The sequence below is a fragment of the Diorhabda sublineata genome, chromosome 3 (assembly GCF_026230105.1).
Source record: "Diorhabda sublineata isolate icDioSubl1.1 chromosome 3, icDioSubl1.1, whole genome shotgun sequence".
Lineage (NCBI taxonomy): Eukaryota > Metazoa > Arthropoda > Insecta > Coleoptera > Chrysomelidae > Diorhabda > Diorhabda sublineata.
The window spans coordinates 7019305-7037469 of record NC_079476.1 but is presented as its reverse complement, the minus strand read 5'-3'; the positions used below and the strand labels follow the sequence as shown (position 1 = coordinate 7037469).

The 18165-nt window shown below is 32.7% G+C and overlaps 1 protein-coding gene across 1 annotated transcript in view; it reads right to left on the bottom strand.

Moving 5' to 3' along the window:
- The window catches only part of LOC130441348 (uncharacterized), a 99236-nt gene that overhangs the window by 10904 nt on the left and 70167 nt on the right, over positions 1-18165 (bottom strand). Inside the window, exons 4-6 of the mRNA XM_056774975.1 lie at positions 13413-13649; positions 10230-10355; positions 5746-5924 (exon numbers count right to left, since the gene is read on the bottom strand). Coding sequence (XP_056630953.1) covers positions 5746-5924; positions 10230-10355; positions 13413-13649 — 542 coding nt within the window. The remainder of the gene's footprint in view (positions 1-5745; positions 5925-10229; positions 10356-13412; positions 13650-18165) is intronic.

Below are 18165 nucleotides of genomic sequence, written 5' to 3'. Positions count from 1 at the left end.
TCCAGGTGTCAATACATGAATGAATAAAAAAATCTACGAATTAATTGACTAATTAGTGGTAATTAATTGTTAATTTTGTAAAAATAAGGTTGCAAACAATTTTTTAAAACAATACCAGAAGTGTGGGCGCTTTAATTTTATATAAATTTGATCTCTTTCAAGAATAGTATACGTTGTGTTAAATCCTCTCATCCTCTCAAGGGCCCACATTGGTATTGTTGTGATTATTTTTTTCGAACCAACCTTGTCCGCCACGACCACTATCTGTCCTTATTTTTTTACTTTTTCGTGCACTTTTAAACCTTCACAAAGTGTGGTTTTTGAAAAAAAAATTTTTATATTATATTATTTTGAAGGCCAAAATGTATCATTTATAATTTACTTGGTTAACTGATCGAACTTTGAACCAAGTAATAGTCAATGAATATCATATCACCTACATATTAGCTGAATTTGATTTCAATAAAATCTATACTATATAAATATTGGATTCTGTACTTCAAAGATAACACAAAAATAAATGACAAAGTACAAAAATTAAGTATATCAATCGTGTATCAGCAAGACATGATTAAATTAAACTATATACTTATTGTGCCTCATTCATTGAAATACCTTGTGATATATTTTCTGCTCTTTCATCCACAAACCATCTATTTTGTAAGCTCCATCAAGCTAGCAGTCAAATATTCGGAAAGATGAAAAAAATATATAAACTAAACTAAAAATATCTATCAAATGCTCCTAATTCTCTTGTTCCAAACCCATTTTCCTTTTTGTCTAAAGTCTTAGCGAAACCTGAAAAAAATTAACTAATTTTTCCGGATTATTCATTGCGCACAGGCCTGTGAGTTGGCCGTGCGCGTGCAGAACTTGATGAACCGCAAAATTTCCATGGGATGGAGTAACGGTCGTTTGATTTACTAATTATGTAACGTAATTACATAATAAATGGATCTCTCAAAACTCATCGGCGTGGTTAGATGCAAAGTATAGCATGTCAAACTAATATTTGAAGTAAAAAAGAAACTGGTAGTGCATGTTTGTATTATAAAAAGATAATATTGAAAGTGCATTAGGAAACATGTGACTTATGAGAGATCCATTTATTACTCTAATTACGTTACTTAATTAGTAAATAGAACGATCTCTTATCGTCTACACTATTTCAATCACTTCATTCAAATTGTTTCAAACATCAACACAAACGACCGTTACTCCATCCCATGGAGATTTTGCGGTTCATCAAGTTCTGCGCGCGCGCACAGCCAACTCACAGGCCTGTGCGCAATGAATAATCCGGAATAATTAATTAATTTTTTTTTCAGGTTCCGCTAAGACTAAGGAAAATATTTTTGAAACGAGAGAATTAGGAGCATTTAATAGGAAGTTTTAGTTTTTCCAGAGGACGCTTTGGGCCAGAAATGAAAAATCTTTTCTAATCTGAATTTGCATCCACGGTTTTAATTAATATCTTTTTATCGAATCAACGAGAAAATTCGGGGTTTGGATTTTCATAACGAGCATTGAAAATCCTTTCGATTCATTTACATATTTTTTAATTTTTCCGAATATTTGGCTGGTAACTTGATGGACCATATTTTATACACGTTTCACGTGTTTACAACTCTCAAAAATTCATCATTTACTGGGGATTTCCCCTCAAAAATTTTATTATGTATAATATAATCAAATATTTTTAAATAAATAATACATTAAAGATGATAAAATATCGTTAAACTTATAATAAATTTTGAACAATAAATAAATTCATTCAGCAACATTTTTTTTAAATTCTTTATATATGAATTATCAAAAACTTCAGTAACAAATCATTTTCTTCGGATTCTGATACTTCTGAATCCTTAAGAATATAGCATCCCTAAAATCATCCCATGCCACATTTTCCCCCCTATTTTTGAGAGAGGAAATCCCTAAGTTGGGAATCCCGCGTTTCACGCAGATGGCCCAAAGTTGATTCAAGTTTGTAATTCAAGTTCAGAGCCCTAGAGGAATTTGCTAGCTTAACTATGTCGAGTTGGCGAATTTAAGACAAAATTGGATAATTTAATGTTGGTAAACATGGTGCAGTTTGTCTTGATGACTCATTGTTGTGTTGTGCTCGTGCTTTTGTGTCTTTTTAATTATTTATAGTGTTAGCTGTGGTTAATTTTTCAAAATTACTTTTAATAAGTGTTGTGTATAACATTGAGAATCTATTAATGTTCCCACACCTTCATAAGGACCTAAAATATTTTAATAAATGGCTGCCGACTATAAACGATACTAAATTAACTGCAAGGGATGTATTATGAAGTTCAAGTGATGAAATTTATCAAAATTGGCTCTAATTACATTTTAATTAGCTATATTTGTATGTAATATTTTGTTTAAAATCATATATATTTTCTAAAGTTTTATTTTACTTTAATAAATACACACACGTTATGTTTAGATTATTATTATAATTGAAAGATTATCAGATTACTTTCAAAAACCTTTTTGTCTAAATTTTACTTGAATAACTTGATATTTTTCTTAGATTACAACTAATAAATTTTACAAATTTATGTTTTTTCAATAATAGTTCTCAAAATTTCATCTTTTGTGATAATATATCTTGAAAATATACTGTTTTCGTAATATTATTAAAAAAAAAATAAATTTAAAAATTCATAAGTTCATTTGAATTAGGCGCCACGAATAAAATTCAAATTTACCAGTATTTGATGAAGGATGTCGTATTAGTTGGTGAAGTTCAGACCCCCAATCGACGTTATTTTGGTTAGAACAGTCAAGGATTTGCTTTTTAAACTTTCAGTCGTCATGGTGAAGGTAAGACGAATCGAGAATACAAACTGTATTTCCGTTGGGATAATTGATATTCTCGGAATTGGAACTGGCTCATCTTTAGATTTTAATTTGAGTATCGTCGTGTCAATCTCATTACTCATAAGTTTTATTATCACCAAGGGCGTTACATTGCATAATATTGGTTGGTTTAAATTTAGAAGCATGAGACTACTGAGCTCTCTTCAATGATTATGTGGTGATAAACTAGTCATATACAAAAAGAATCAGTTGAACAATTTATGGTCTCGTCTTCTTTATTACACAGTCGATAGATTTTAATGACTGCCGAGTACCGTTTTTCAATGGGTCGATAGCCAGCAATACTTGGAGAAATCGTTAGCAGATGGGTCGTTGAATAATGGAAAGTTCTCGAGTCAGATCCTCAATGGTTCGATCAAGAGCTTCCAGAGTGCTTTTGCGCTTAACCATTGTTTGTACATTCGTCCCAAATCATAATTTTGAGAGCTACTAAAACTTTTACGTTGTTCAGTGGTTTGGAAATTTAATTTTAACCCTGAATTAGTCGTATGACATCTTAACATCTTTCTAACAGGGTGGTCGTTGTTTCAGAAGAAGCAACTGCTACTGCAATTTCGGATCTCACACGAGCACTTGCCAAAATCAATGACATGAAGAACGTCTTTCCAGATCCACCTGGGTCATACAATCATGTGTCACTCGTTCTATGTTTAAGTAGCTTGATATATTAGTTTACACAAATTAAATTACTGAACGCATAAATATTTGACAATATACCAAAACTTTTTCATTATTGACATTATTCTACATTTTCAAAATCTAAAATATGGCATTATTCGAATATTGTGGATAGGCATATCACTTCGTTTCGGAATTTTTATTCAAATACTCTTACGTTCTTCCATTTTAAAGGAGGGTTGACCGTATTAAGTGTTTGCAAGTTACAAAGCTTATGAACATTTTTTACGTCGAATTCTTCATGTATGTTATTCGGGAGGAGAAGAAATAGAACAATTCAAAAACCAAAAATGAGACTAACCTAACTTGGTTCTATACAGACTGAGTGGTATTTACATTGTTGTCAGATCTTTTCTTTTTCCGAAAAAATAATGAACTTATTTCAATTAGATCACCCAGTATATTTATCGCTTTTGGAAATCCTCAAGATATCTTTATTGTTCTTCATCGTATGTTGCCTAAATGTCATAATTTCGGAGTTATAGCTACATTTGCGTTATCTCCGCCTAAGTTAAAATAATACATTTAGGCGATTATAACTACTACAATAAAAACTTTTACGTTTCAATTAATTATTATTGTTGAAATTTATTGAAAGTCACAATGGATCCTTTATCTGAAAAAGAACGAATTAACATATTAATGATATTAGTATATCGTGAAAGGCGTAGAAGTCAACAAGAAACGTATAATATCTTTAATGATCTATATCCTAACCGAAATCCCATAACAAGATCTATTGACAGCAAATTAGTAGAAAAGTTTAACGAAACTGGTTCATTAAAAGATTAATCCAAATCAGCACGTAGAAAAATTGCATCAACCGAAAACAAATATTTAGATGTTTGTGTCCTGTTAGAAGACGATCCACATTTAAGTACTAGATAAATATCCGTAATGAAATTTTTACGTGATAATAATTTCCATCCACCCAAAGTAACGTTGGTTCTAGAGTTGTTAGATGACGATTTTGATAGACATGAAGAGTTTGCAGACCCAATGATGGAAAAATGTTACAATCAAAACGATCCAGATGTTATGTTTTGCGATGAGGCCACTTTTTGTATTAATGGAAACGTAAATCGGCATAATTGTAGATACTGGTCACGTAACAATCCTCGTTGGATGAGTGAATCTCACTGAATGTATGGGTTGGAATAATAGGCGACAAAATAATTGGTCCGTTTTTCATTGAGGGTAATTTAAATGGTCCAGCGTATTCAGATTTATTGGAAAATGTATTATACCTGAATTGGGTCGGATATTTCTAAATCCAAGTACGTATTTTTAATTACATTGAAATAAAAATTCAGAAAATAACAATATCCAAACTACAATATTTGGCTACAACTAGATTGTGCTCCACCTCACTATGTGTGTGTATTGAGGCAATACCTAAATAATGTGTTTCCTAAAAGATGGATTGGAAGGCGTGGTTTTATCTAATGGCCCCCGCGATCATCCGACATGATTCCTTTAGACTATTTCCTGTGGGGTCACTCAAAAAACTTCGATTATAAAACAAAACCTGCCAATATTCAGGAATTAAAAGATAGGATTACCACAGAGATAAAAAGAATTGAACAATCAGGGATATTGCAAACTGTATTGCAAAGTTTTGGCTTGTTGTATTGAAGTAAATGGATAACTTTCTGAGCGTCTGTTTTAATTGTCTTCACTGTATGTTTTCTAAGATTCGCAAATTTTCTATTTCAAAAATGTGGATCTACTTCTAAAATGACACAAACATTTAAAGATTTTTCTTTAGTTGTTGTAGATTTTCTGCGCCATGATTTGGATAAATATTTTACTGCACCAGTTTCGTTAAACTTTTTACTAACTTAATGAAACTAGACTATTCAAATTAAACGAGGAAATAAGGATTTATAAAAACACAAAATATATAGGGTGATCCATTTGAAATAACAAAATTCATTATTTTTTCCGAAAAAGGAAAGTTTTGACAACAATGTAGGTACCACCATAATACTGGCCGTAACACAAGGCTCTTGTGCACCGAAATTTATAAAAATCGCACAAACCGTTACCGAGGTAATTGAAGCGTTCCATACATAAAACTCACTTTGTATGTTAAGATATATAAATAAAGCGATTAATAAAATTAAAGAATAGTCTACTTTATAGCGAAAATTACTCAACATTTTGGCTTCTTACCTTTGGATTTTGAAAAATGATATGCACTGTTGATATGACCTTGTTTGCCGTCAATTGCCATATGTGAAAATCGTGAATATTCACAATATCAGGAAAATGATTGAGCAATTCAATTTTCAACGATTCAATGTCAATTGTATCCGGCATAGTTTGTAATAGAATAAGGCAGCTTTCTTTCACTAAAAAATATATTATAACCTCTATATTACGAAGTTCAACAAAAACTTTTTATATTTTATATAGATATTAACAATTCCATATCGTGAAGTTTCTTAAAGGCATATTGTTTAACAAACAAAGAATAATCATCCACAAGTAAGATTTTTGCAGCATGAGCCGTAGGTATACCAGTAGGAAATTAGTATTCCATGCGAGTTATACACCTCACTGTTTCTACGGCTTTAATACATAACAGAGAAATGATGTAACAAATGACATGAGCTTGAACTTTGAATAAGAAAGAAACGGTATTTTTATTATTTTTGGAAGGTTTCAAACAAATATTTAATTATTTACAATATTGACGGTTACATTGTTGTACACAATTATAAGAAAATAGCGTTGTCACTGCTTCAAATTTAACATTTCTTAGGAGACTTAATAATAAATGTAGCTGCAACACAATAAAATCATTGTTTAATTAGGTGAGAAAACGGATTTAAAGACATACGATGTACCTCATTGTATGTCGTCGAAGCGTCATAGTGTAGACTAGAAACTTGGTTATGAGAAAGGATCGAGGCAATGAGTCAAACACGGCTTCAATGGTTGGCCACCACATTATCATTATAAAATACTAGCGGACCTGACAGACGTTGTCCTGTTCACACTTCTTAAATTCAAAAATTCCAACACACTATTTATTTTAATAAAATAATAGGACCTAGTAACAAAATATTTTACTGAATTCAATCGCAGCCTTAACTGTCGGGACAAACTGGAATTGTAAAAAAATATTTTTAAATATACGGTATTGCGATCGTGGCGCAGTCTGCCGGATCCATTGTAAAACATTCCAAGATCAACAACGAATCCTCTGTAATGGTCAAAAAAGATTGATCGATATATATAAAAACGAATCCCTATTTCCCTTGGTCACACCATCACTCGTGAACGGCTGGAAGGTTCTTATTAAAGAAAAAAATTGAAAAATTACTCGGAAAGTTGTAATATTAATTTCTAATTCAACATTAGCGCTTTGGACAATATAAACTTTTTAAATCTAACATTATGACGTTTGACATAGAATTGACAGAATGCGTGCTGCAAATATCATCGGAGAGTATGTAAAATGTAAAAAAACTGAATATCGTTTAAAACAAATGCTTCGATCGGAGTTATTTTATTGATTAAAAATACTTTTAAAATAATTAATTTATTATTTCCCACAAAAAGGATGTAAGAAAATTGAATTTCTTACTGTACAGCACGGTTAATTCAGAGCAATTACGCCTAATATTAAAAGTTCAATTTATATGGAGTTTTGGTAAGTTTGGACAGACATGAGTCGCAGAACTGCGAGTCAAAGATATACAAGAGCAAGTCAAACTGACAAGCAACGTGAATCGCGGTATGAACGGAATCGATGGAATCGAAATGTTGCGTTTAACCCCTATCGAGCTGCATTACATTATATCATAGAAATCGAGTACAATTCAAAGAAAATCATTGATATTGAACCAATGAACGTTGTATGCCAATTTGGCAAGGCATATAAGCTTAAAAATTGAGCTCATGGATTGTGTTGCGCGAGAGGTCAAGTCAATTTGACGCAATTGGTACCGCCACCAGAACCATTACATTCATTGGTTTCCTGAAATGGACCAGATTATAAACATTTTTTGACTCATATCCAGCAATACAATAATTGTTTTCAAATGAGGTCATTTGGTGTAACAAAAGTTATTCAAGAAAATTTTTAACCAACTAAAATTCAGGGACAAATATATCATTGAACAGGTTCCTTATTGCCAACGCCGAATAGTGACTACAAATTCTTGCAAATTTATTTTAAGGGCGATTCAGTCGATCAGTGTGGGCACACAATAATTCGGTGAAAAGACCAATTGTGGAACAACTCCAAATGTTTTTTCATCAACATAACGAATTGATTGCATTATTCTCGACCGCTTTGGACAGCATGATATCTGATAATCACAAAATTCTCAACCAAGCTGATAAGACAACAATCACAACAAGTCGCTATTGTCGTCGTGGGTAAAATTTAAAAAACAGAGATATTGTTAAACCCTACAAAAAAGTTAGTTCAACGATTTATTATTCACACAGACTGATGGTTAGGGAAAATGAGGACAATTATCACTTAAAATGTCGGCGTCTCTTCCACCAATACGCTGTGGATATGTACATGAAAGTTGGAACTGAGCGATTGACATTAATCAGGTTGAAATTTAGGTAGAACAACTATTCTCCCAGCGACATATGCATGAATACGCTCAGGATGTCACATCTCTTATTGAATCTACAAGTAGATAAAATAACTAATTTGTTTTTGGATTAGTGAGCAATGCTAGTGACATAGTCTGGATAGCTATAGATAAATTCGAGGGTACCTGATCATTTATTATAGAAGGACTTCAAAATGATTGAGCAGTGGTGTTTGTCAGTAAAACCATACATAATTGCATTTACCCCGAACATTAAATCCCCGTTTCTAAACGAAGATATTAATGAGTGGAAATATAAATTTAAATATCTAGAGATAACCCTAAGCAGGGTAGAACAACACGAGGAAGATCCTTGGAGGTTTTTAACTGTCCAGCTTGAGCACTTGTTATCACAGATATCTCTTGGAATATTTAGAGAAAAACAGGCAACAATATTAATAAGCAGAATCTAGTCCTCTTGTTTTAAATTTTGATTGTTGGTTATATGTGTTTCAGTTTGAATGATTTTTAAACTTCAATTCATTTTGATAACATATATGTTCAACTGAACTAATATAAAATAAAAATTCTATCTTTGGTTGTCAATAAAAAAGCAAGACTAGTTGTTGTGTTCGAACGGCAATACCCTTGACCTCGATGTTGCTAGAATGTGTGCGTTTTCTGTTGAATAGTACGATTTCTCTAACCAAGTACGTCTCATGAGCGTTCTTCCTAGTGATCAAGAAGCATGAAAATGATGGTAATGAAGAAATGCTGGGAATAAGATAAGTTACCCAAGCTGCATGCCTCCATATCCGCGTCAAAATATCCGCGACATAATATCCGTAAACAATTAATCCTTACAAATAAATAACCTAACCTAACCTAGGCTGCATGCCTCCATAACCTAACCAAAACCTACAAGAACCTAAACGAAATAAATAAATTGTACAAATGCAACGTCAACACAGACATACATTCCGAGAAATTAGCAAAATAACGGAGATTTTTCATATCGGATAATTTTTATGAGGATCAATTATTTGCGGATATTTTCTCCGCGGGTATGGAGGCATGTCACCGTTACCCAAACCTTTGAAATGATACAAAAATGTTTCAAAAGCCATTACTGAAGCATATGCTGAGGTAATTGAGGCTGCATCAAATACTTGTAATCACTAACTTCCTGTTCGAGCATCTTATAAGATACTTGCTATCAAAAGATGCTTGGAAATTAATGCAAAAAGAAACTATCAGAAATGTTAATAATAACTTCATTTTGAAAGTCACGCAGCTATCAAATCACTGAGATCCTATATCATTGAGTTGAGCTTAATAAGAGGGTACCAAAGAAAGAATTTTTATATATTTAATATGGTCATATAGAAATAAAAGTAAATGGAAAGGAGAACACCCTCGTCAGAAAATGAGCACAAAAACCTTTTATTGACCCGAAGCTTTACTTTCACTTCTAAAATATAGAGTTTTCCAAGAAGTAGGGATCCAAAAGAAAAGCCCTCTGGAAGTTTCTTTCCAGTCTTGTTTACTTCGAACAGTTCCGCTATAACTTAGGTACCGCTAGACCAGAAAAATTTGGATCTTTGTAGAACAGAAGTATACCTTCTCACTAGTTTACTCACAGGACTTCAACAGTATCTGATAACGTCTAACCGAGACTAACGATAGACATTCTGCTGAGAGGAAGAAGTTCTTTCATTACTCATAATTCTCAAATATCTCGCCAATGCAAACATTAAAGTTTAAGTGCCAGCTGATTCCCAATCTATATTTCCACAAACAAGCCCCATTTCCAGTATTTGTTTTTAATAATAAGTTGGAACAGTTCATATCAATGGAATTATGCAGCGTTAGTAGTTCAGTTCCTTCCTCTCCTTTTCTCTTCATTTTTTTATAATCAAGAGACGTTGATGAATAGCTCTATGTAATGTATTGAAAAAAAAAAAGATAGTGTTCTGTCCCACACAACGCATTTGTCCCTATATTTTATTTTGCATTATTTTGCAGCATTTGAAAAGTGAATTCTGATAACGCGAATGTTTTTATCACATCGCATCTAGACTTCTAATATATACTTACTATAAGGATAACTCAAAAACATTGTTACTGTTGAAGATATTAACGACAAGATTGGATCTATGTATTTGGCAGTGTTTTTGTCGCTGAAATATACCATTAGAGCACATATCACAACAAGGATACAACCTGAAACAGAATAAAATTATAAATGAAATTAAAAAAACTATTATCAACATTAATTCATATGTAAAAACAACTATATGAAATATTTAACAAAAAAGAATATTATTAATTGCTGTATAGATTACGAAGATTATAAAATCAAATATTCTATACGTTTTATGTTACGAGGGTTGCTACTTAAGTTTTGAGATATGGAAACACTGATGTGAATATGCCAAATTTGACATTGCCCTCTTAAAGACATTTTTAATTCGTTTTCGATCTTCAATCGTGGTCGCACTTCGCTACAGGATGAATTTCGTGAAGGTCGTCCAAAACCGGCTGTGCCAGAACACATCGATACTGTGCCTAAACTAATATTGCAACATCTTCATGTGACATACCATTGAGCTGTACTTTGGCTGTCAATAAGATTTTCTACGAGGATGGTCGAAGAAGTACATAGCCTGACCTAAAGATGGCGGTAGTTGTACACAACAAGAAAGTACACAATCTACACAGCAATGTTTCAAGTTTGACGACGCCACGTTGTTTAGTATTTGTTTGGCAGCCATCAATAGTGAACGTTTTCAGTGAATTTGTAAACATGGAAATAATCGGTCACTGTTATGTGATACAATACTTTCATTTGCCTTAGCCTAATCAATATAAAAGCTGAACTAGATTCTACTCTGGCTGAGACTGCTCCTTCGGTATTTACAATAAAATATTGGGCAGTAGAATTTAAACATGGCCGGCATCGCAGTGGTCGACCAAATAAAGTGACTCCAGAAAATTCACAAAGCGGTACCGAATGATCGTCGACTGAAAGTACGCGACCTAGCAGATATAGTAGGCATTTCAAAAAGTGCGGTACATCGCATATTAACAGAGAATTTGGACATGAGAGAACTAAGCGCAATATGAGTGCCGCGTTTGCTCACAATGGAACAAAACCGACTTCATGAAGATGTTTCCATTGAGTGTTTCGGAATGTTTCACAGAAATAAAGCCGAATTTTTGCACCGTTTCATAACCATGGGTGAAACGTGGGTCCATCATTTTATACCCGCATTAAAAGAACAATCAAAACAATGGACTAAAAGGGCAAAGACTGTTCCATCTGCAGGTAAGGTCATAATAGATAATTTTGATTTCACTATCTTGAAAAAGGATAAAGTATCAATGGAGAGTATTATTCGAACTTATTATAAGGTTTGAGCGAAGAAATCAAGCAAAAACGTTCACATTTGGCTAAGAAGAAAGTGTTGTTTCATCAAGACATTGCACCAGCTCACACATCCGTTATTGCAGTTTGAATTGGAATAAAGTTTGAATTCCTTCCTCACGCACCCTATTCACCAGATTTAGTCCCCTCGGATTATTTTCTATTGCCATCATTGAAAAAATGGCTGGGTGATCAAATATTTTCCAACAATGGAGAGGTGATGTCGGCTATTTTGAGAAGATTGATGATTCTTATTATGAAAAGGATATCAAACTTATTGAACATCGCTGGGAAAAGTGTATACAGCTAACGATGAGAAATAAATATACTTTTTTCCAATAATTTCGTGTTTTCTCGGTAGGGCCAGATACTTCTGGGACCATTCTCGTATATAAACTAGCCGTCAATAATTAATTATTTGAGGTTTTTAAATTACTTACAATTACAGAACTCAAGGCATCCAAAAGTCAGGGGTAAGATAGAGTTATCGAAATGTTATCAATAATTTTATTAAATGTTTTGTATTTAGAGCTATATGCCGGATAATTTATTGCATACATAATTTGAACATGTTTACTTTAGAATACAATCAAAACAAAAAGTGTTTTTTATTTTTAAATTAAGTCACACGCCATTATCGAGCAAATCGAAATGGAAGTAAGTATTTATTTATAAAAATAAATGGAATTAGTTATTTACAACCTAAAAGGGGTTATCGTAAAGTTCGAAAGTGTTCATAATAAATGATTCAACTGATTCTTACCAACTGTATATATTAATATTTTCGAAATCGGATCATTTATCCGAGTCACGGTCACAAACTAGTGTTATACGTGACCATGTTTGTGTATTTATGTCACTACTCGATTGATCAAAATCAAATCGAACATAATGATGTGAAGTTTTCTTCTACTTTTTCAGAATATTTTGCATTCAATGAGAATATAACATTTACACTGCATATTTCTTATTGAAATTTGATAAGTTGGGGCAGATAATGTATTAGTGTTTTTGATTAATTTCGTTAATAAGAAAAATCTTGGATTCAAACAAAATATTTGAATAGTCGAAGAAAAATTAAAGACCTTCATAAAAGTCAACTAACTTTTGCTGGTATTTCAATTTCAGATATCGTAAAAACAAATCAACCTTTTGGAGAGAGTTATTCAAAAACTGGAGGACAGCATCAGCTCTGTTGCAATATTCAATGACTTAACGAAAGCTTTCGCTTGTGCTCCCTCGAAAAAACTCCTTCATCAACTCAAATTTTTCGGTATTAATTAATGAATACACAAATTCTAGTAATTTATCCGACTCCCTATCTTGTTTGTGAAAATTGAGATTCCTACTTATACAAGGAAAAATACGAAGATAAGTCAAAAATAAATCTAGTGATAGACGACAGAGGATAAAAATTAAAGCAAATACTGAGAAAAGCAGATTTCTTTTAAGAAAAATGGAAATCTACAAGGATATTAAAGGGTAGCATCTATCAAATCTAGTTATTTACAAGAGGATTCACCCGTTATAGTCATTATACCAACAGTTTACCTTCAGTCTCTGAAGACATACTGCTTGGTTATCGAAACGCACGTCAGACAGTGTAACTGTGAGTATTGATGTAGTGGTAGTGTGAACAGTGTGTTCAGTAATCTTCAAATATCCCAACTCAATTGCCTTTATACTCCGAAATTGGACATAAGAATATTTTTATTACTTTATAAACTGTATCTTCAATAAAACATGCGATAATAGGAATGAAAACAATGAAAAGAAGTTTGAAATCCCAGATAATATACAGAGAGACTTTATAATTATCATTCAAGATTTAAAATTTTGAAATATTAACTTACCGTTAACATCTCTTGTCATCTCCCAAAATCCCTGCCTTTGTTTATGATTTATAACATTAGGATGAATAGTTTTACTTCTAGACAAACGCCTGGCTCCTTGTTGCAAGGATTGGTCAACTACAACTTTACTTAAAACTACATTTCCACTTTCAGTTACATAAAGGAAGCTTCCTTGGTGAAATGTATAACCACCAATAAGCAGGTAACATACTCCATTTAGTAATAAACCTGTTGCTCCTTAAAATATAATAAAAAAATTACAATGGAATAAAATAGTTTACTACAGTTATAGTTTTCGATCATGGATAACTTTTTCATTATATGTGTGACCTGTTTGCTATCTTCAATTATGAATGAAACACATTGTTATGAATAAAAAATGGCGACCACATTATATCAATTTTAAATAACATAAAACATTATCTAAATTTTTGCGTTCTATTTGTATTGGGTTGATATTGGAATTACTTATTAATATTTTCCATTACGCTCTGGCTAATACCAACTGCTTAAGCAAACCCTTTCCTGTATATTTGCCAAAGAAACTAATGTCTCAAGCTTGTGTCTCTAGAGGTATTGAGTTGAATACATTATGCTCTATTTCACCATTGCATATTTAAAATTCAAAACTCTTTCGCAAAACATTGAAATCGGGAAAGATCTTGAAGTCAATTTTGTCAAAGAAGAAATAAGTGCCTTCAGTGAACGTTACTAAAATAGTCTTAACAAAAGTAAACAAACAGAAAGATTAAAAAGAACTAAATGGGATCGGATCGTTTTTAATATATATTTGTGTATATCTAGTTATATTAAAAAAAAGGGGGAAGAACAAATACAAAACCGTGGTTTAGATAAGAAGTCAAGATCCTAGCCGAAGAGAAAAGAATACCTGCAATACAGATCCAATGCAACAACGTATAATGACTATAAAGCTGTAAGAAATAGTCAACGAAAATATTCGAAAAATTAAAAGAGATCACTGGGAGAAGTTTTTGAATGATATGGAACATGACTTATACGGGGGACAGAAAAAAATGTGGAATCTTCTGAGGGATAGGAGAAAACCAATAAACGAATACATACAAAATACAAAAATCACGGCAGACGAATGGGAAAGACATTTTGAAAAACTTTATAGTTCAACACAAGCTAACGTATCAGCACAGGAATTACCTTACGAAGATGAAAACATCAATGGAATACAAAATAGGATTTTCTCCCTGAATAAAATACAACAAATGATAACCAAGATAAAGAACAGAAAAGCCCCAGACATCGACGAAATAACAAACGAAATGATCAAATATGGAGGCGACATACTGTAAGATGAACTACAATCCCTCTTCAATAAAATACTAGAGGTCAAAAATGTACCATCTGAATGGAAAGAAACTATTCTGATACCGATTTTCAAAAAGGGAGATAAAATCGATCCCAAAAATTATCGAGGCATTCGCCTGATGAGTACGGTTCTGAAACTATTCACTAAAATCTTAGCAGAAGAAGTAATGTCTACCGGGATATGTGAAGAACAGCAAGGTTTCAGAAACAACAGATCTGCTGTAGATGTAGATGTATTTATAATACGCCAAATAACTGAAAAAGCCATAGAGTTTAATAAGGCAGCCTTTATGTGCTGCATTGATCTCACCCAAGCGTTTGATAGGATACGCTTAACTGATGTTATAGCTCTACTGAAAAAAAAGGAACGTTCACCCCAATATAATAAGAGTTATCGAAAAACTCAACACCGATAATTATACCTTTGTGAGAACGGCAAACAAATTAGGCAATAAAATACCTGTGGCAACTGGTATCAGACAAGGGGATAGCCTAAGCCCAATCCTGTTCAATATTATAATGGACGAAATCATCAACGAAGTAAAGCAAGCCGGGAGAGGATACCGAATGGTAGACAAAGAGATAAAAATAATATGCTATGCTGATGACGCAGTAATCATCTCGGAAGACGAACATAACCTACAGAAGCTCCTATATAAATTCCAACAAATAGCGAACACGTACAACATGCAAATATCCAAAAAAAAAAAATCTCTGACAATATCTAAAGAGCCGAGAAAATGTAAACTAGCGATCTACGATCAGAGTGTAGAGCAAGTGATGTCCTTCAAATATCTAGGGACAAACATAACAAGCGATAGAAATCTAAAGAAAGAAGTAAAAGCACAAACAACGAAGGCAGCATTAACATCAGGATACCTTAGAGATTTAATTTGGCGAAATAAATACATGAGCACAAAATGTGAAATTAGAATGCCTAATGCGTAAGGCCGGTCATGACATATGCAATAGAAACTAGAGCGGCAAACACAACCACTAAACGGCTCCTAAAAACAACAGAAATGCGGACTCTGAGATCAATAACAGGACATACGTTACTCGATCGGAAGAAAAATGAAGAAATAAGGGACATGTGCGATATTCAGGATGTAGTAAGATGGGCAAGGAGCCGCAGAAGAGAATGGAAAGACCATGTTGACAGAATGCCAAATGAAGGGTTAGCAAAAATTGTAAAGGAAAAGAAACCAGACACAACTCGACCTCCTGGACGACCACCTATAAGGTGGTATAAAAGCTGGTCCTCAGCATCCCAACTACTCCTGGCGAACACTTGATGAAAATACAGGACCTAGTCCTAACGAAAGAAGAAGAAGAAGTTATATTAGTTCCTACATACACAAGCAAAATAATTATCAAAGAAAACAATGAGAAATGATGTCGCCGCTCCCAATCATACTCATAATACATGATAGACAACCAACTTACTTATAGTACTGCATGTTGTAAAAATCATAACTAAAATAAAACTTATACCACTGCGCATTGAAAGCTTAGACACAACATGAAATTCGATAAATGTACGAAGGATGTCTGAAAAATGTCCTCAACCTAAAGATGTCCCAAATATCAGCCATTTTGATGCTGATTTTCTGTCTAACAATTGAATAAGTGAGTGGATGTGAGAATTTTTCTAAAAATGGAAAAATTAAGTATCGACTTGACATTATATATTTGTTTTTGGAAGGCAATTCGTCTACGCAAATGAAAGAGGAGCTAGACACTGTATACGGAGAGTTTGCTCCATTTATTACGACCGATATTGGACCAAAAATTTATTCGAATGAACATTTCCCATGCCTCATTTAGATGGTTTAAGCGCTTTGAGTGGGATTTCTAACAGAAACCTGAAACGAAACAATAGTCAAGACTGTAGACTACAAAGGGCGAAAAAGTTGTGAAAAAAGCAAAGACGGTTTTATCGGCCAAAAAAGTGAAGGCGAATGTTTTTTTGGATAAACATGGGATTCGTAGATCATATTCATAAAGTCGAAACAATACGAAGAGAATATTATGCATCATCGACAGATAAGGTACAGAAATAATTGCAGAAAGCGATCTCATTTGAAGGAAATGAAAGTGCTCTTCTATCAGGCAACTTCTTACATTTCGGGGGATCGTCATAGCTAAAATTAACAAATTACACTTTGAATTGATTGACCACCCACCATTTTTACCAGATCTGGCTACCAGCGACTCTTTTCTTTCTGTTATCTAACGTTAAAGTTTCACATGCAGAAGAGATATAGCATCCGACAAGGACGTTATCGTCTACGTAAATGTCTTCTTTGAGGAGACAGCAAATATCATTTGGAAGGGTTGAAAAGGTAAAAGCATTACTATATAAGTGTATGGAATTAAAAGGAGGATATGGTGAAAAATAAAAATATTATAAGAAAAATTGTCTTGTCTTTGTGAGAAACTTTTCATAGGTCAAATCAGTACTATCATATATTTCATGAAATTAAATTTCAAACTTCAGGACTTTCTTCTATTAACAAGTTTCCCAATAAACTTTGGTTTTATTTATCTGTAGAACAGAATTGAGAAATGTAGACAATAGATAATCCTTTCTCTCTTGAACATAAAATATAGTGAGGTGCATAACAATAGAGATTAGATGCCATTTCGAATTAACAATAAGATTGATTTTTTTAATGATATTAAATAAATTTGAAAAGGTCTGGAGCAATAACGTGTTAGGGCTAATTACTTTGTTAGTTGACAATTATTCTCTTATTGTTTACTATGATCAATCATGATTTATAATAAATGAAATTACAAAAGCTAAAGTAAATGCAATATCTGATATGACAACGGATAAATTTATTGATTGAATCAATCGTTGGAAGCACAATAAAGGTATGGTGTCAATTTGAAAATGTATCACTATCTATATATCGACCCCAATCGAAATTTCAAAAATACAAAATGGTACGTCACACTTATTTTAAAGAGAGAAATTGGTAGGCTGTTTTTCATTTAAATTTAATTAATCCTCTAGTAGCTGCAGACACAGCTCTTGAAATATCAAAAGGAAAATTTGGGTTTAATGATACTTCATTTTGAAAGTAGTCTATCAAAGTTTCTATAATAACAAATAGTTTTTACTCAATACTTCTGGAGGAATCAATCTGCAATGCTGCAATCTTTTGTGATGGTGATTCACATTAGAGAAAATGAGATAGATCGAGTCCACAATATGATATAATTAGAGGATCACTAAAATGTTTTACCATTTTCTTTCACGTGAAGCATATTTTTATATTAGGAACATACCATCTTCGAAAACGATAAGCGCATGAATCTTCGATAGATATTAGTGAAAAGGACTGAAATATCATATACAAATAGTCTGTTTGAATGATATAAACATTATTGACATCTAGTTTTT